The sequence below is a fragment of the Tachyglossus aculeatus genome, chromosome 5 (genome assembly GCF_015852505.1).
Source record: "Tachyglossus aculeatus isolate mTacAcu1 chromosome 5, mTacAcu1.pri, whole genome shotgun sequence".
In the NCBI taxonomy this organism is placed as follows: domain Eukaryota; kingdom Metazoa; phylum Chordata; class Mammalia; order Monotremata; family Tachyglossidae; genus Tachyglossus; species Tachyglossus aculeatus.
Window position 1 is genome coordinate 53,383,856 of NC_052070.1, and position 19,939 is coordinate 53,403,794.

Below are 19,939 nucleotides of genomic sequence, written 5' to 3' on the forward strand. Positions count from 1 at the left end.
AAAACCCAGGTCTTTCTGACTTCCAGGCACGTGCTCTATCTACATGAAGGGAGACTGACCTTTGAAGTAGAAAGAGCACAGGTCTGGGAGTCAGAAGACCTGGGTTCTAACCCCATCTCCACCACTTGTTTGCTGTGAGACCTGGGCAAGCCACTTAACTTCGCTGTCCCTCAATTTCCTCATCTGTAAAATGGGGATTAAATACCTCTTCTCCTTCCCAATACCTCTTCTCCTTCCCACTTACACTGAGCTCCATTTGGGACAGTGACAGTCTGACCTGATTATCTGGTACTTCCCTCAGCACTTAGTATAGAATTTGGTGCATACTAAGTACTTAAATACCTGAATTATTATTATTATTAGAAACTGAGAGAATCCAGCATTTAGTAGAGGACAGCTCAGGAGGCTGCAGTCAAATTAATGCCTCACATCTCTGGAATTTTAGCAGCACTTCATTAAAAAAAAGGAAACCTCATAAACCTTACAAAAGAGCAAGAAAAGGAGAGGAGATGCTTATCTTCAGGCAGAAGGCAACTAACTAACCTCATGGGCAAAGATGACCTTTAAGCTGGAGGCTTGGGTGATCAGTCCCTTGATATCATTCTAGAAAGGAAAGCACATTTAGAATCTGCCATGAAAGACCCCTTGTCCCTCCAGCTGATTCCTCCGTGGCTGATGCCCATGGGGGCCTAGTAGGGTGGATGGAAGTTTTTGATATGTGTAGGCCATAGGGGGAACGCAGTTCAGTCAGCAAGCGTTCTCTCTCGCTCTCGCTCATCCTAGCCCCGAGCTGCTACACTTCAATTTTCAATTTCACGACTGAGGAGTATATTCTCCTTTTTACATGCTGGTAGTCATGCACACAGATCCCATTAGCATTAGTGGGGAAAAAGCATGTAAATCTCTTAGCATAGAAACAAGAATAGACTCATGATTCCCAACGTTTAGAATACATAATCTCAGAATCCCAACTCACAGAAGGACCAGTGGCCAGTATCTCCTGATGTTAACTTGGGCTCAGGCACGGTAGAGTCACTTTCTCTCTCCAGCTTCTCCTCCTCCCTAGGAGCTGTTGTGAGGGCTACCTCTTCGTGACTGAAAACATGAGCCAAATGCCATTCTGGAGGAATGGCAGGGGGCTTAGAAGTGGGGTCAGAGTTTTAGGCTGGGAGTCAGGAGGCTAGAGAACTGGCCTTAACTCTAGCACGGACTCACTAGGTGACCAGCCAGGACTGAATCTCTCTCCTGGTCTCACAGGGGCAATGGGACGATGAGATAATCCCTGGGAAGATAGCCTGAGTGCTTCTTCTACCACTTCTTCTAGAGAAGCAGTGTGGCCTAGTGGATAGAGCATGGGCCTGAGAGTCAGAAGGACCTGGGTTTTAATCCCTGTTCCAACACTTGTCTGCTGCATGACCCTTGGCAAGTCACTTCGCTTCTCTGTGCCACAGTTACCATATCTGTAAATGGGGATTAAGACCGTGAGCCCCATTTGGGAAAAGGACTTTGTCCAACCAGATTTGCTTCTATCCACCCCAGTGCTTAATACAGTGCCTGGAACCCAGTCAGTGCTTAAATACCACAATTATTACTCTAATTATTGTTATTCGTTGAATTTTTCCTTAAAAAACACTGATTTAAGAGGTCATTCAGGAGGTAATTATAGAAAGGGGATGATGACCAGTGTTCTCTAGTCCAGCAGCACAGACTAATGGAGAGAGCACTGCACTGGGTGTCAGAAGCACTTGGGTTCTAATCCCAGCTCCACCACCTGTCTTGTGTGACCTTAGACAAGTCACTTCACTTTGTGACTCAGTTACCTCATCTGTAAAATAGGGATTAATACTGTGAGCCCCATGTGGGACATGGACTGTGCCCAAACTGATTAGCTTGTGTCTAACTCCAGAGTTTAGTAAAATGCCTGGCACATAGTAAGCACCTAAATACCATAAAAAAGCAGAGAAGGAACTAAAGGAAACAGGTCTAATTTCCAGTACGAGAGGCAAGAAAGGGCTTCATGGGTCTCTAAAGGGTGAAGGATGCAATATTTTTGGAAAAGAAAGATAGAGAAATCAGATGCCCCTGATGGTTAATGGAGGCTGGGACTCCAACCCTTATTCTGAGCTGGTGAAAACAGGATTAAACACAGTTTATCAGGCAGATCCTGGAGGCAGACTCATCAGACATATTTTCAGAATGTTTTCCAATTGCCTAGAATTCCATCAATGATATTTATTGAGCCCTTAACTTATGCAGATCACTGTACTAGTCAGTAGACATGTTTCCTGCCTTCGAGGAGCTAGTAATTTAGTGGGGCAACTCACTGTGCAGTGGACTACACATACTTGGACAGATGGCCCTGTCCACCCCACCTCAACTACTTACCCCTCTAGACCCTAGAGACTGCTTTGAGGCCATCAGGGAGGGAAGAAGAACGGCCTGAAATGCTCTCTGTTGCTTGAGGAGATGTGGCAATGGTAGGGTTTCAGGATGGGGCTCATGAGATGGGAAGATGTCTGCCCACCATCTAAAACTCAATATGTCCAAGACTGAACTCCTTATCTTCCCTCCCAAATCCTGCCCTCTCCCTGACTTTCCCGGCACTACCATCCTTCCCGTCTCACAAGCCCGCAACCTTGGTGTCATCCTCAACTCCACTCTCTCGTTCACCCCACACATCCAATCCGTCACCAAAACCTGCCAGTCTCACCTCCACAACATCACCAAGACCCGCCCTTTCCTCTCCATCTAAACCGCTACCTTGCCGGTTCAATCTCTCATCCTATCCAGACTGGATTACTGCATCAGCCACCTCTCCGATCCCCCATCCTCCTGTCTCTCCCCACTTCAGTCCATACTTCACTCTGCTGCCCAGATCACTGCAGAAACACTCTGGGCACGTTACTCCCCTCCTCAGAAATCCCCAGTGGCTGCCTGTCAACCCCTGAATCAAGCAAAAACTCCTCACTCTCAGCTTCAAGGCCCTCCATCACCTCGCCCCCTACTACCTCACCTCCCTTCTCTCCTTCTACAGCCCAGCCTGCACCCTCTGCTCCTCTGCTGCTAACCTCCTCACTGTACCTCGTTCTCACCTGTCCCATCGTCGACTACTGGCCCACGTCCTTCCCCTGGCCTGGAATGCCCTCCCTCCATACATCCACCAAGCTAGCTCTCTTCCTCCCTTCAAAGCCCTACTGAGAGCTCACCTCCTCCAGGAGGTCTTTCCAGACTGAGCCCCCTTTTTCCACTCCTCCTCCCCATCCCCCCCACCCTACCTCCTTCCCCTCCCCACAGCACTTGTATGTATATTTGTACAGATTTATTACTCTATTTGTTTTATTTGTACATATTTACTATTCTATTTATTTTGTTAATGATGTGCATATAGCTTTAATTCTGTTTGTTCTGACAGTTTTGACACCTGTCTACATGTTTTGTTTTATTGTCTGTCTCCCCCTTCTAGACTGTGAGCCCATTGTTAGGTAGGGACTGTCTCTATATGTTGCCGACTTGTACTTCCCAAGCGCTTAGTACAGTGCTCTGCACACAGTAAGCATTCAATAAATACGACAATGAATGAATGAAAGAGTAGCCAACATTCCCTTAATTGGATTGTTGCAACCCACCGTACCTAATATTTCCATTAGTAGGTGCTGAGGGAAGGAAGATTTGCCTTGCTCAACATGAATAGCAAGGAAATTGTACTCTCTCAAGCACTAAGTACAGTGCTCTTCACACAAGCACTCAAATACCACTGTTTAATATTTACATCCTCCTGAGCACTCATGTATATATGTATACATGGAAAATTTATTTGGAAACCAACACCCCTGGTTTGTGTAGAAATGGTGTTTGGGGGGATTTTAGCCACGAGAAAAAACTACCTTGGCATTATCCTCAACTCATCTCTCTCACTCTACCTTTACGGCTGTGCGGCTGCCATGGGAGAAATCTGTCACCAAATCCTGTCCTTTCTACCTGTGCAAAGGGGTGCGTGCCTACGTTTGCATCTGATTGGGCTTTTTTAGCACAGAAGTTCTAGCTCGATTGTCATTCTATATATGGTGCTCACTTCCTGGCATGCTGGGGAGTGTTAAGACATATTAAATAGCAAGAAACCCAGTTGAAAGTGTACAATATGAAGTATTATGCTTTCAAGTGTCTTAAAAATCAGTCAAAGGAACCTAAAGCAAATCATAGCTAAGATGTGGGACAGGGACTGTGATATCTTGTTTCTATCCAATTGCTTGACTCGTAATTAGCACTTTAGTAATAAATTATATTTCTTGAGTGCTGGATGCAGATAACTGTACTCAGCACTTGAGAAGGTACAGCATTGGTAGACATTTTTCCTGCCCACAAGGAGCTTACATCTAGTGGGAGTGAGACTAATATAAATAATAAATATGTACATAAGTGCGGAGGGAGGGGTAAATTTAAGCGTGCAAATCCAAGTGTGACATAGAAGGGAAGGGGAGAAGAGAAGGGCTTTTGGTGGAGATGTGTTTTTAATAAGGCTTTGAAGATGGGGAGAATGATCATCTGTCAGATATGAAGAGGGAGGGTATTCTAGGCCAGGTGCAGGACATGGGCAAGAGATCAGTGGTGAGATAGATGAGATCAAGGTACAGTGAGGGTAAGCATTAGAGGAGCAAAGTATATGGCCTCGGTTATAGTAGGAAAGCAGCTACGTAAGGTAGGAGGGGGCAAGGTGATTGACCGCTTTAAGGCCAATGGTAAGGAGTTTCTGTTTGATGTAGAGGTGGATGGACAATCACTGGAGTTTCTTGAGGAGTGGGGAAACATGGACTGAATAGTTTTGTAGAAAATGATCTAAGCAGCAGAGTGAAGTATGGTCTGGAGTGGGGAGAGAGACAGGAGGTAAGGAACTCAACAAGGAGGCTGATGCAGTAATTAAGGCAGGATAGGATAAGTGCTTGAATCAGTGTGGTAGCAGATGGAGAAGAAAGAGTGAATTTTAACAATGTTGTGAAGGACGAACTTTCAGGATTTGGTGACAGATTGAATATGTGTGCTGAATGGGAGAGATGAGTCTAGGGTAACTCCAAGGTTACAGGCTTTTGAGACACAGAAGATGGTAGTTCTGTCTTGAGTGTTGGGAAAGTCAGGGAAAGGACAGGATTTGGGTAAGAAGATAAGGAGTTCTGTATTGACCATGTTAAGCCTGGGGTCAAAGGAGGCCATCCGACTAGAGATGTCTTGAAGGCAAGAGGAAATGTGAGACTGCAGAGAGGGAGAGAAATCAGGGCTGGAGATGTAGATTTGGGTATCATCCACATGGAGGTGGTAGTTGAAGCCATGGGAGCAAATGAGTTCTCCAAGGGAGTGGGTGCAGATGGAGAATACAAGGGGACCTAGAACTGAGCCTTGAGGGATGGGAGGCAGAGGAGGGGTCCATAGAAGAGACTGAAAATGAGCAGCCAGAGAGATAGAAAGAAAACAAGGAGGGGACAGTGTAGGTAAAACAAAGGTTGTATTATGCTTCAGAAGAAGGTGGTGGTCAACTGTAAAAGACAGCTGTGAGGTCGAGGAGCATTATGTTGGAGTAGAGGGCATTGGATTTGGAAAGCAGGATATCACTGGTGACCTTTGAGGGCAGTTTCTGTGGAGTGGATCAAGAGAATTGGGCAAGAGGAATTGGAGGCAGCAGGTGTAGACAACTAATTTAAGGAGTGTGGAGAGGAATCATTGGTGGGAGATGGGGTGATAACCGGAGGGAGTCATGAGGTCAAGGGAGGAGTGTTTTTAGGATAGCGGAGACATTAGCATGTTTGAAAGCAGTGGGGAAAAAAACCCATTGGAGAGTGAACAGTTGAAGATGGAGGAAAGGGGGGAGGGGCAAGAGCTTTGATAAAGTGTGAAGAGATGGGGTTGGAGGTGCAGGTGAAGGGCGAAGATTTTGAGAGAAGGCAGGAGATCTCCTTGAGATACTGCTGGGGAAGATGGGAGAGTTGAAGAAGGGGCTGGAGGAGGGAGGGAGGGACTGGAGAAGAACGGGAGATTTCCCAAGGGTTTCAATTTTCTTAATAAAGTATGTGTCTAGGCTATTGGGGGCAGGAGATGGGGGAGGTGGCAAGAGGGAATTTAATGACAAGGGCAATGGGCATGGGAGTCAATAAGGATGGAGAAATAATGTTTCTGGGAAGAATTAAAACAAGTAACTTCAGGTGAATGAGGTTGGCCTGATAACTAGATTTCTGCCAGCAGTGCACTGCAGCTCATGCACAGCAGCAAACGAAGCTGACTGTGGAGGTGGTCCAGGGCTGTTGGTCAGTGGTGTAGGATCGGCAAAGGGATGTGGGAGTGAGTGGGTTGAGGTCAGTAGAGAGGGTAATGTTGAGGGAGTAAAGGGAAGGTAGTTTGGGTGTGGAGACTAAGTGGGGCATGATGACTTGAGAAACTTGGATGGGGTCAAAACATCAGAGACCTCTGTGGGGGAACAGGACAGATTTGCAGTGGGGAGGTGTGTGGGAGAGAAGGTACTTGAGAAGGTTGGAGTCAGATAGAGGGATTTCAGAGGTGGTGAGGATAGGGATTGTATAGAGACTAGAGAAGATGAGATCCAGTGTGTGTCCAAGTTGGTGAGGGGGTATGGTGGAGGGGGAGGTCTGTGAAGTTCAGGAGTGATAGAAAACAGGCAGTGGAAGGGTTGTCCTCAATGTCCAGGTGGATATTGAATTCCCCAAGGATCAATGTAGGGATGGAGAAAGAGAAAGAATGTAAGAAAGAAGCAGCGTGGCTCAGTGGAAAGAGCATGGGCTTTGGAGACAGAGGTCATGGGTTCGAATCCTGACTCCGCCACATGTCTGCTGTGTGACCTTGGGCAAGTCACTTAACTTCTCTGAGCCTCAGTTACCTCATCTGTAAAATGAGGATTAAGACTGTGAGCCCCACATGGGACAACTTGATCCCACTGTATCCCCCAGTGCTTAGAACAGTGCTTTGCACATAGTAAGCGCTTAACAAATGCCATCATTATTATTATTATATATTATAAGAAAGGTATCAAAATTGTTCAAAAAGTTGGAGGTAGAGCCTGGGGAGTGGTAGATGACAGTTACTTGAACCTGGAATGGGTGGTAGAGGAGTATGATATGGGCTTTAAATGAAGAGAAAGAGAGGGATGGGGGAGGTAGAATGGTGTGAAAATGGCATTGGGGAGCAAGAAGGGAGCTGACTCTTCCTCCTTTCCCGATGAGTCTGGGGGAGTAAGAGAAGATGAGGCTCATTCTAGAGAGAGCAGCAATGGAGAGCCAGGTTTCAGAGATGGCAAGAAGGAACAGTGACAGGGTCAGGAACAGTCAGTGATAAAGGGAATCTTTCCCATAATGGAGTGGGGGTTCCACAGGCTGCACTCTGCGGGTGAAGGGTACTACCAAGGGGTGGGGAGGAGTTGGATGGGAGAGAGCCGATGGGGCCCGGTGTAGGGAAAGGGAGATGAAGGATAGCACTAATTATAATATTTTTTAAAAGCTTCAAGGGAGATTTTCAAGGCAATAATCTATTCATCCATGACAAAGGAACACTAGATTTCAGGGTCCCAGCAATCTATCCTCACAACCCCAAAAGTCTTCAATTAATTTACTGTGGTACTGTACCAAGCACTGGGGTAGATACAAGATAATCAGGTCAGATGAACAGTCCCTGTCTAACAGTCTAAGCAGTAAAGGGGGACAGGGGACCCCACTTAACTTCAGCCCCACCTACAATGTGGCTTTAAATGGGGCAAAAGTTGAGTCCCTTAAGAATACAAACTCCTTTCCTATCATAAGCTAAATTTATTTTTGCTGCCACATCCACTGACTTTCACATCAACAGCAACAGCTGCAATCAGTGGTGTTATGAAGGCCTTACTGTGTGCACAGCTGAAGCAGCATGGCTAGGGGCTAAGGTATCTGAGAGTCAGAGGACCTGGATTCTAAAACCAGCTCTCCCACTTAGTCTGCTTTGGGAAGTTGGGCAAGTCACTTCACTTCTCTGTGTCTTAGTTACCTTTTCTGTAAAATGGGGATTGACTGTGAGCCCCATGTGGGACATGAACTGTGTCCATCTTGTTTAGCAGGTATCTACCCCAGCGTTTAGTACAATGCTTAGAACATAGTAAGCGTTTAATACCATAAAAAAAATCAGATGCTTTAATGCATGCAGAACACAATACTAAGCCCTTGGACGAATACAATACAGCTGGAAGATGGATTCCTGCCCTCAATGAGACAACAATCAAGTAGCAAAGAGCAGGATCACTGCATAGGCAGAGTAGTAAAAGTCTCATGGAGGCTTGCAAATTTCAGCCAATAGCACCATCGAGCATCTTGCTCTGATATCCCCAGAAATGCAAAGTGTAGGAACAAGGTAGGAGTTAAGCCACAGGGACAGGATAAGGGTTGAGGGACACACCAAAGCCCAAAAGGAAGTGAGAGAGACTTGCACAGCCCTGGGAGTTGGACTCCAGAAACAACCAGGCCTGAACGAGATGTTGGGCTGGAGATTGTAAGTCCCATTGTAAGGTCAGAGGTCACATTCTTTGACCTCTGTTTAATTCTTCTGAGTGCCAAGTCCAGTGCTATGGACCCAGTAGATGTTCAGGAGTTGACTAGAGCATTTATCCAGGCTGGTAACCTCTGGTAGTTCATGCTGTGAGAATCTCCACAATCTCTATCTCTACTGGGGATAGATGGGCCATAGGGGGTAGTAAATTGAGGGGGCGGGGGCAGTGAGAGATGGGCCTCCTGGGCCAGCTTCTGGAGGAAGAGCCAGGGACAGCAGTTAAGAGGATCAGCCCTAATCTCTCTACTCCCTGCCCTAAGGGCAGGCAGTCATTAGGGACCATCCTTCTGTTGAAGATCAAGGACAAGACCCTTGTCATCTACCTAACTCCTGGTTTCCCAGTTATGAGGTGGAAAAGGGCCTGATCTGCCACAGCTCCACTATCCCACCTTGAGACAGGATCATTAGAGCCAAGATGAGCCCCCAAAACCCTCTTTCCTGGCAACCACCACTACACTGAAGAGATTCAAGGATACAACCAGCCAGTTGATTAACAAATGTATTCATCGCTTTAGATAACCAAGCAGAACCTCCCTTAAATGCAGCCCAAGAGACCTAGTTCTAACTACCCAAATATCTAGAACAGGGGTCTCTCAAGTGGGTCACCCAAAATAGTCTGGATAAAAACAGTAGTTATTTCTTCTAGAAGGACAGAAATAGAACTATGGCTTCATGTCACTCAAAGCATAAAAATGATAACGTTTGCATTTTTAAAAGAAAATTAATAATCAACCGGAGCCCAGGAAAGGAATTTTTTCTTGTTTTAAAAGCCTTCTCTTGTTCAACTGCATCTAGCACTCCCCAGATTTAACTAACCCCCCTTACAAAGAGATTGTATCACACTAGCTCTCCTAAAAGCAGGTATGTGGCCTAATGGATAGAGCACAAGCCTGAACTCAGAAAGACCTGGGTTCTAATTCCAGCTCTGCCACTTAATAATAATTATTATTATTATTATTATGTTATCTTTTAAGTGCTTACTATGTGCCAAGCACTGTTCTAAGCTCTGCCGTAGATACAAGGTAATCAGGTTGTCCCACATGGGGCTCACGGTGTTAATCCCCATTTTACAGATGAGGGAACTGAGGCACAGAGAAGTTAAGTGGCTTACGCAAGGTCCCATATCAGATGAGTGGTGGAGCCGGAATTAGAACCCACGTCCTCTGACTCCCAAGCTGTGCTTTTTCCACAAAGCCACGCTGCTACCCCATTACCATCCACACTATTGGCTAATGCATTCATTCAATCATATTTACTGAGCACTCACTTTGTGCAAAGCACAGTACTAAAAACACCTGGGAGAGTACGATACAGCAACAGGCACATTCCCTGCCCACATCAAGCTCACAATTACCTTGCCCCCTCCTACCTCATCGCACTACTCTCCTTCTACAACACAGCCTATTTCTCTAATATTAACCTTCTTCCTGTATCTTGGTCTCATCTATGCAGTCACTGACCTCTCGCCCATATCCTACCTCTGGCCTTCCCTCCTCATATCCAGTGGATAATTACTCTCCCCACCTTCCCAGCCTTACTGAAGGCACATCTCTTCCAAGAGGCCTTCGCTGACTAAGCCCTCTTTTCCCACTTCCTTCTATATCACCTTGACTTGCTCCCTTTATTTATCCCCCCTCCCAGCTCCACAGCCTTATATACATACCTGTAATTTATTTATTTATATTAGTGTCTGTCTCTCCCTCTAGACTGTAAGCTTGTTGTAGGCAGGGAATGTGTCTGCCCATCTGCTGTGTGACCTTGGGCAGGACCTTGCCTCAGTTACATCTATAAAATGGGGATTGAGACTGTGAGCCGCATGTAGGACAAGGGGCTGGGTCCAGCCCAATTTGCTTGTATCCACCCCAGTGTTTAGTACAATGCCTGGCACATAGTAAGCACTCAACAAATACCATAATTATTAATATCACTATTGCAAGGGAACTCTAACCTCAATCACCACCAATATGCACCACATACAAAGGAAAACGTAGTTTAGATTTTTTTCAATTACAAGAAAATTTCAGAAAACCCAGTGGTGACTAACTTGGACATTCTTTGCTCAGCCAAGGAACTTCCAAGGTTTTAGATTCCTTCTCTTCCCTTGTGGAGAGGAGACATAAGGCTACACCACCAAAGCTATGTAGGGGCACAAACCCAAGTAGCTCCCAGCCTCCCTGATCCCTGCCAAATTACAAATCTCTCTCCCAACAAGTCACTCTACTGCCTACAGTGCCCATTTTTATCATGTACATGGACCAATGTGTGTGTTTTGCTCAGACAAAACAGCCACTAAAAGCACTTACAGAGCCTGTAGAAAATACAAATTGGAAATCATATATCCGTACTGTGGGCCATAGGCATATTAGAAAAATAAAACCCTGATGTGGACACATGCACATTTGTTCAATTATGTAAATATATTCAAGCAAGTAATTCTATAAAGTAGCCTGGGAAAAAGAAAATTTGAATATTCTAATTCCACACTGGCTAGAAAAGGCCATTTTACCCTATATTATGTTAATATAATCCTGGATTGCTGGAGAAGGGCAGGGGGTCAAAGTCTGCTTTCTACATTACAGCCTCCAGCCCCAATGATAACATTTTTTGGAAACAGAACTGGAGCTTTGGATTCCACAAACACACCAAACACCCTGATCCTGATACTCTTTTTGAAAATTCAAAAAAGGGGCTCATTATTTCACTTCAAAGTTTATCCAACACCCTGGGCAGGGGAGCCTACCTGTTCCAGGGTTCCCAGAGACACCCGATTTCCTTTTTCTCCTTCTCAGGCAACACCTCATCTTTCCAGAACTGCTCAGCTTTCCAGCAGCAAGCAGTTTGCCCCAAACTCTCCAACAAAGCCCATCAACACTCCCACCTGGGGGCTGTTGCAGCCCTAGCAACAGCCCAGGTGACAATACTCACAATAATGAGTAGGAGAGATTGGATGGTTGAACATGTGTGTCTAACGATCTGGGTTTAAAGAGACAACTGCTAAATAACCCAACGGGACTCTTCCTCTAGGAAAAAAAAAAAATAAAGAAAAAGTCATTTCTGAACAATCTCATTCAGAGGAAAATGAGAGCCTTCTACCTAGCAAGTGCAGACAACTTAAAGCATATTCAGCCTATTAATGTATGGAGTTCTCTTAGAATGTATGTTTTTTGAGTCAGTCAATCAATCATATTTTTTGAGTGCTTACAGTCTGCAGATCACTATACTAAGTATAGATCACAGCATGGCTTAATGGCAAGAGCCGGGGCTTGGGAGTCAGAGGCCTTGGGTTCTAATCCCGGCTCTGCCACTTGTTTGCTGTGTGACTTTGGGCAAGTCACTTCACTTCTCTGTGCCTCAGTTACCTCATCTGTAAAACGGGGATTAAGACTGTGAGCTTCATGTGGGACAACCTGATTACCTTGTATCTACCCCAGTGCTTAGAACAGTTCTTGGCACATAATAATAATAATAATGGCATTTATTAAGCGCTTACTATGTGCAAAGCACTGTTCTAAGCGCTGGGGAGGTTACAGGGTGATCAGGTTGTCCCACGTGGGGCTCACAGTCTTAATCCCCATTTTCCAGATGAGGTAACTGAGGCCCAGAGAAGTTAAGTGACTTGCCCAAAGTCACACAGCTGACAAGGGGCGGAGCCGGGATTTGAACCCCTGACCTCTGACTCCAAAGCTCGTGCTCTTTCCACTGAGCCATGCTGCTTCCCCACATATTAAGCACTTAACACATACCAACATTATTATTATTACCAACAAACTCTACTGTATTTTATTCTCCTGAACACTTAGCATAGTGCTCTGTACCGAGTAAATGCTCAGTAAATACTACTAACTGCCCACCATGCGCAAAGCCCTGTAATAAGCCCCGAAAGCCTTACCAAGGAACTACACAACATAGTCTTACCCTCCTGGTGTTTACAGACTAATCACTGTGTGGAAAGGCAGGAGAATCCAAATTCACAAATATATAGACATACAAAATGAAAGCAAAGACACACATAACACAAATGGCAGAAAAATATATGCCTAAGAGACTCACACAAGCATAAATCTTGTTGTTAGAACCTTGTTTGTTGCTGTGGCTAATCACTGTATTTGTCATGACAGGGTTAATCTAGCACAGGTCTGAGAGTTAGAGGACTTGGGTTCCAATCCCAGCTCTGCCACTTCTTTGCTGTGTGACCTTGGGCAAGTCATTTCACTTCTCTGTGCCTCAGTTCCCTCATCTGCCAAATGAGGATTAAAAACCTGTTCTTCCTCCTAGACTGTGAGCCCCATGTGAAACCATTCATTCAATCATTCAGTTGTATTTATTGAGCACTTACTTTGTGCAGATTATCTTGTATCTACTCCACGGTTTAGTACAGTGTTTGGCAGATAGTGGGTGCTTATTATATAATTAGTAGTAGTAGCAATAAAGTCATAGTAGTACTCTTCCTTTGGGAGTCTCTTTTGTAGTCTACCACTATCGTACCAACCTCACGAGCCTGTAACCCTGACATTGTCCTCGACTCATGTCTCTCATGCAATCCGCATATTCAATCTGTCACCAAATCCCATCGGTTCCACCTACACAACATTGCTATAATCTGCCCTTTCCTTTCCACCCAAACTGCTACTACTCTGATCCAAACTCTTATCCTAAACAGCTGTGACTACTGTGTCTGCCTCCTCACTGACCTCCCTGCCTCCTGTCTTACCCCACTCAGATCCATATTTCACTCTGCTGCCTGGATCTTTTTTCTATAAAACTGCTCAGTCCACATCTCTCCACTCCTCAAGAACCTCCAGTGGTTGCCCATCCACCTTCCACAGCAAATATAAACTCCTTGCCATTGGCATTAAAGCACTCAATCAGTTCACCCCCTCCTACCTTACTCCACTGACCTCCTACTACAGCCTAGCCCACACACTTTACTCCTCCTGCACCAACTTACTCACTGTGCAGCGTGGCTCAGTGGAAAGAGCACAGGCTTGGGAGTCAGAGGTGATGGGTTCAAATCCTGCCTCTGCCAGTTATCAGCTGTGTGACCTTGGGCAAGTCACTTGGCTTGTCTGTGCCTCAGTTACCTCATCTGTAAAATGGGGATGAAGACTGTGAGCCCCACATGGGAAAATCTGATCACCTTGTATCCTCCCCAGCACTTAGAACAGTGTTTTACGCAGAGTAAGTGTTTAACAAATGTCATTATTATTATTATTTCACTCTTGTACTAGAAGTTCTGTATTTAACCCTATGAGGAGGGAGGTCTATGTAGCCTTAGGGAATAGCTAGCCAGGATATCCACGTTAGCCCATTTTCTAGTAACTATATCCAGTAGTTTAAGGGAAATTGTCCATTAGCATGAGAGGCAAGCAGATAGCTAGCCTGGATGTCATGGCAACGCCTTACCCTTGGTTCAGTTTCCTTGGATTGCAATTGTAAGATTGCCTTTCATGTTCAATGGCGATTTTTCCTGCAGAGAAAGGGTGCTCAAAACCCCTTTCTTGCCTCCAGAAAAGAGAAAGCAAATGCAGTTTGCATTTTTGGACTTTCAGAATGCTGTGAATGGAGGCTGAGTAGTATAGTCTCGGGTAAAGAGGGCTGCACAAGAAGTCATAAGTCCTGGATCCTAGATCCAGCTTTGCTGCAGACTGTCATGTGACCTTGGGCAAGTCACTTACTTATTTTCACTTTCCCTGACTTAGCCTTTATTTCCTCTATCCCCCTCCATCTGCATCAACTATGCACTTGGCTGTGAATCCTTTAAGTACTATGATACTCACTCCAGTCCCACAGCCCTATGTAAATATCTTTGTATTCTTTTACTTCCCCACTCCATGATTTATTTCAATGTCTGTCTCCCCCAAAGACTGTAAGCTCCTTTGGGCAGGGAACATGTATGCCAATTTTTTTTTATGGCATTTGTTAAGCACTCAGTAGGTATCAAGCAGTGTTCAAAGCACCAGGGTAAATATAAGGTCAGATGCAGTCCCTGTCCCACATGGGGTTCACAGTCTAAGTAGGAGGGAGAACAGGCATTGATTCCCCATTTTGTATTTGGGAAAGTGAGGCACAGAGAAGTCAGGTGACTTGCCCAATGTTATACAATAGGAAAGTGGCAGAGCCAGGATTAGAACCTCTCATATTGTAATTCTGTTATAGTGTACTCTCCCAAGTGTTTAGCAGAGTGCTTTGTGCACAGTAGGAATTCAGTAAATACCATGCTGCTTAGAGAAGCACTGTGGCCTAAATGTACAGAGCACAGGTTGGGGAGTCAGAAGGGCCTGGGTTCTAATCCTGGCTCCGCCACATCTCTGCTCTGTGACCTTGGGGAAGTCATTTCACTTCTCTGGGCCTCAGTTACCTCATCTGTAAAATAGGGATTAAGAACGGGGTACAAGGACTGTGTCTAACCTGATTAGCTTGTATCTACCCCAGCGCTTAGTACAGTGCCTGGCACATAGTAAGAGCTTAACAAATGCTATAAACAAGCAAACAAACAGCAATTGGCAGGGTCAGGGGATGCTGGAAAATTGCTCAAGGTTTTAGTGGTTTCGGGATGATTCTGACCACCACTGGCCACCATACTAGTGAACAAAGAGTTATCCACTGTCCATTCTACTGGAGTTGCCCAGGGATTTTTTAATGATATTTGTTAAGTGCTTACTGTGTGCCAGGCAACCGTACTAATCAAAGTGAAGCACACAGCAACAAGGCCATATGTTCTACAACTCTTCTCGACCCCATAACCCAGTTGGCTCAAACCCATACAGGTACATTGGCAGGAAAATAATTTACTTGGGGTGACCTAGTAGCAGAGAAAGCTGTCTGCTCACACTAAGCCACCTCTCTAAGCCCAAGCAGAGAACCATGAAGCAGAAGTTGAGAATCAGCATGATCTAGAGCACTATGTGCTCTGCACATAGTAAGCGCTCAATAAATACAATTGATGATGATCTAGTGGACAGAGCACAGGCCTGAGAGTCAGAAGGATCTGGGTTCTAATCCCTGCTCCACCACGTGTCTGCTGTGACACCTTGGGTAGGTCACTTCACTTCTCTGTGCCTCCATTACCTCATCTGTAAAATAGGGATTAAGACTGTGAGACCCATGTGGAACAGGGACTGTGTCTAACCTGACTGGCTTGTATCTATCCTTAGCACAGTGCCTGGCACATAGTAAGCGCTTAAAAATACCATAAAAAACAGAAAAGCATCAACAAAAGGGGGAAAAAACACACCACATGCTGTACCACAAACAGCCACTGAGAAAGAGGATGGAAAGAAAACCAAGTTGGTTTTCATATTAGCACCAGCCAGCAAGTTCACTGGCCTAAGAACCAGCACTGCCTAGGTTTCAAATATAACTTCCAAGCAGTGACCCCAGCAACATCGTTGCTATGGGTTTCTGGTGGTCGTGTCTCTCATTCCTTACCTTCTGCCTTCCCCCATCTCTGCTGTACACTCCTGGAGTAGGGAATCCTGGTCAGGGAAAGTGAGGAGGAACAGATGATAGAAATATCCAAAGATGCCAAAGTCTGGGGGGAGCTAAAATCCAATTATAATGTGAAAAACCGCTTTGAGATGCGACTACTGTCTAGATTGGCCTATGCAAATCATATGTAAAGCTTATGCAAATACACTTGTAGCCCCACTTTCTTAAATATAACTATCCTTTGGGGGCCAAGACGGTAAGATTTTATCTGAGCATGCGAGTGGCTGATAAAACCAATGCTTGAATGATTATCCCTTCCACATCATGTGTACATCGCTAGCTGCACTGTCACACTTGCTAACTACCCACAGTTTCTGGAACTGCTTTCGTTTCTGCCTTGGAGTTACGATCTCCTTTGGAATCACTGCATATGCCACTTGGGTCCAGCTGCAGCCACCATCTCCCAGTGCTCTACAGTTATGATAATAATCATGATGATGATGATGATTACTATGGCACTAAGTGCTTACAATATGCCAGACACTGTACTAAGTTCTGGGGTGGATACAAGCAAATTGAGTTGGACACAACCCCTGTCCCACATGGGGTTCACAATCTTAATCTCCATTTTACAGATGAGGTAAGTGAGTCACAGAGAAGTGAAGTGACATGGGCAAGGTCACACAAGCAGACAAGCTGGGATTAGAACCCAGGTCAATCTGACTCCCAGGGCTTTGGTCTATCCACAGTTATGCCCCATTGTCTGAACACTCCCTTTTTTGTGTCTTTAAAACATTTCTTCTGTCCCTGGTTCCAGTATTCCTACTTCAGCTTATCACATGGCTGGTGATTAGGTATTCTGCTATTCATTTTTGCCACAGCAAAGGTGTGATGCAACTAGAATTGGTTGGTTCCATGTCAGGAGACTGATTGTGTTACCGGGCCTCGCTGATTATGTATGCTCGGAACCTAGCTCCTGCGGACTGATAGCTTCTTGTGGGCAGGGAACGTGTCCGCCAGCTCCATTCAACTGTACTCTCCCAAGCGCTTAGCACAGTGCTCTGCATGCAATAAGTGCTCCATAAATACTGCTGATTGATTGATTGCTGAAAATCCAAGTGGAGAACTCCGAGTGGCAGCCTCTAGCCCTTTTAAACAATTTAGGATAGGAGCAGTATCGCCTAGTGGAAACAGCACAAATCTGGGAGTCAGAGAACCTGTGTTCTAATCCCAGATTTACTGCTTTCCTGCTCTGTGATCTTGGGCATATCACTTAACTTCTCTGAGCTTCAGTTCCCGCATCTGCAAAATGGAGAATCCATACGTGGTCTCCGTCCTGCTTAGACTGTGAGCCCCCTGTGGGAGAGGGTCTGTGTCTAACTTAACTTGTATCTACTCCAGCACTTAGACAGTGCTTGACATGTAGTAAGTGCTTAATAAATACTACTACTATTATTACTATTATTATTATTCTGGCCTTTGATCCCCTGGGGAGGGGCATTCCCTTGTATCCTTCCATTTCCTTTTAATAATAATAATAATAATAATGATGGCATTTATTAAGAGCTTACTATGTGCAAAACACTGTTCTAAGCACTGGGGAGGTTACAAGGTGTTAGAGTTCCTCTCTGGAGCTTCTCCCGTGTGTTTGCGTGTTTTGCAGACTCCGACAGCCTGTCCAGCCCAACCCGCCAGAGCCTCAGCTTGTCCGAAGGGGAGGAGCAGATGGACCGGCTCCAACAGGTGGAACTTGTCCGTACCACACCCATGTCCCATTGGAAGGCCGGGACAGTCCAGACGTGGCTGGAAGTCGTCATGGCAATGCCCATGTATGTCAAAGCCTGCGCAGAGAATGTGAAGAGCGGGAAGGTATGAGCATGGAACTTACCTACAAGCAGATAGATTGATGGCTTCCCCTGGTGTCTAGTTCTTCAGTCAATCAATCAATCAGTCATATTTACTGAGTGCTTACTGTGTGCAGAGCACTGTACTAAGTGACTAGGAGAGTACACTATAACAGAGTTGTCAGACACATTCCCTGCCCAAAATAAGTACCTCATTCTAGGGAGATATGATTTAGAGGGACAGTGATCTCCAAAGCACTTATTACAATGCTCTGCACAAGAGGCACTGAATAAATACCATTGATTGATCAATTGATCAATTGATTAAAATCTAGCCAGGGAGGCAGATGCTAAATAAAAATAATAATAATGATTGTGATGGTGTTTGTTAAGTGCTTACTATGTGCAAAGCACTGTTCTAAGCACTGGGGGAGTTCCCAGTGGGGCTCACGGTCTTTTTCCCCATTTTACAGATGAGGAGACTGAGGCCCAGAGAAGATAAGTGACTTGCCCAAAGTCAGACAGCTGACAAGTGGCAGAGTTGGGATTAGAACTCATGACCTTCTGACTCTTAGGCCCCTGCTCTATCCACTACACCATGCTGTTCTCCTATATACACATATATGTGTAAGCACTACAGGGGTTGTGAGTCCTTAGGAGGTGGTGCCGAACAGCTGATGTGGCAGTTAAAGAGCATATAGAGTGGGGAGATGAGAAATTAATCAGAGAAGGCCTCCTTGAAGAGGTGTGATCTAAGAAGCATTTTGAAGGTGGGGAGAGCAATTTGGTTGTGAATCGGAAGGCTGTGAGCAAGGGGTCAGTGGCAGGAAAGACAAGAACAAGGCCCAGCGAGTAGGTTAGCTTGAGTGGAAAGAAGAGTATGAGCTGTGTGTTGTGGGAGAAGTGAGTGGATAAGTAAGAGGGAGAGAGCTGATTGAATGTCTTAACCAGATAGCTGGGAGCCTCTGTTTGATGTGGAAAGGATCAGACAACCAAGGGAAGTTCTTAAGGAGTGGGGAGACATTTGCAGAAAAAAAGGTTTAGAAAAATGAACCAGCAGCAGAGTGAAGAAGGGACTGAAGAGGGGAGAGACTGGAATCTGGAGATCAGTTAGGAAGCTGATGCCATAGTCAAGTCAGGATATGACACCCAAGCGGGCCTACATTCCAGACTCTCAGGCATCATGGACCTGAAGGGGGCTATCTCAGCCTTCTGCAAATCCCCTTGATTTCCCTGGGGCAGGCTAGAAACTTCCAAGCTTTGGGGAGGCCCTGCTCCCTGTAAGACTTCACAGCTACAACAGCATGTGCCTCAGAGCTGCCTAGTCAAGTCTTTATATGCCTCCCCCATGAAGGGCAGGCAACAGTGAGGACAACCCGGATACCCAGAATGAACTGACTTGGCCAAGCTGACACAGTGAGTCAGGGCAGAAGCCAGAAAGCGGCTCCCAGCTATGGAGCCAGTTCATCTGAAGCCAGGCCTCAAACTGGTGAGAAGCCCCACACCTCTGCCATGACTTTCCTCTTCAAGGGCAAGTCACTTCACTTCTCTGTGCCTCATCTGTAAAATGGGGACTAAGACTGTGAGCCCTACATGGGACAGGACAGTTCTGAACTGATTACCTTGTATCGGCCCCAGCACTTAGAAGAGTGTCTGGCACATAGTAAGCGCTTAACAAATACCATAAAAAAGTCCCAGAAATCTTGAACAACAAAAGCCTCTAACCTTACCCCTCCCCTACTCTCTCCTCCTCCATTAGGCCTCACATCCCCTGGTTCTCTTGATTTCTAATCCACTATCTAGGCTCCATTTTGCTGACAGAGCAGATCCCTAGTTCTCCTCCTACCTCCCCGAGTGCTCCTTTTTTTTATGGTATTTGTTAAACACTTACTGTTGTGCCAGGCACTGTATTAAGCGCAGGGGTAATTACAAGCTAATCAGGTCAGTCACAGTACATGTCCTACATGGGGCTTACAGTCTTAATCCTTATTAAGAAGCTGCGTGGCTCAGTGGAAAGAGCCCGGGCTTTGGAGTCAGAGGTCATGGGTTCAAATCCCGGCTCCACCAATTGTCAGCTGTGTGACTCTGGGCAAGTCACT

At 45.6% G+C, this 19,939-nt stretch overlaps 1 protein-coding gene across 1 annotated transcript in view; it reads left to right on the top strand.

Annotated features, from left to right (window-relative positions):
* Window positions 1–19,939, top strand: part of KAZN (kazrin, periplakin interacting protein) — a 1,120,978-nt gene that overhangs the window by 1,066,814 nt on the left and 34,225 nt on the right. Inside the window, exon 11 of the mRNA XM_038746129.1 lies at window positions 17,660–17,865. Within this exon, the coding sequence (XP_038602057.1) occupies window positions 17,660–17,865 (206 nt within the window). The remainder of the gene's footprint in view (window positions 1–17,659; window positions 17,866–19,939) is intronic.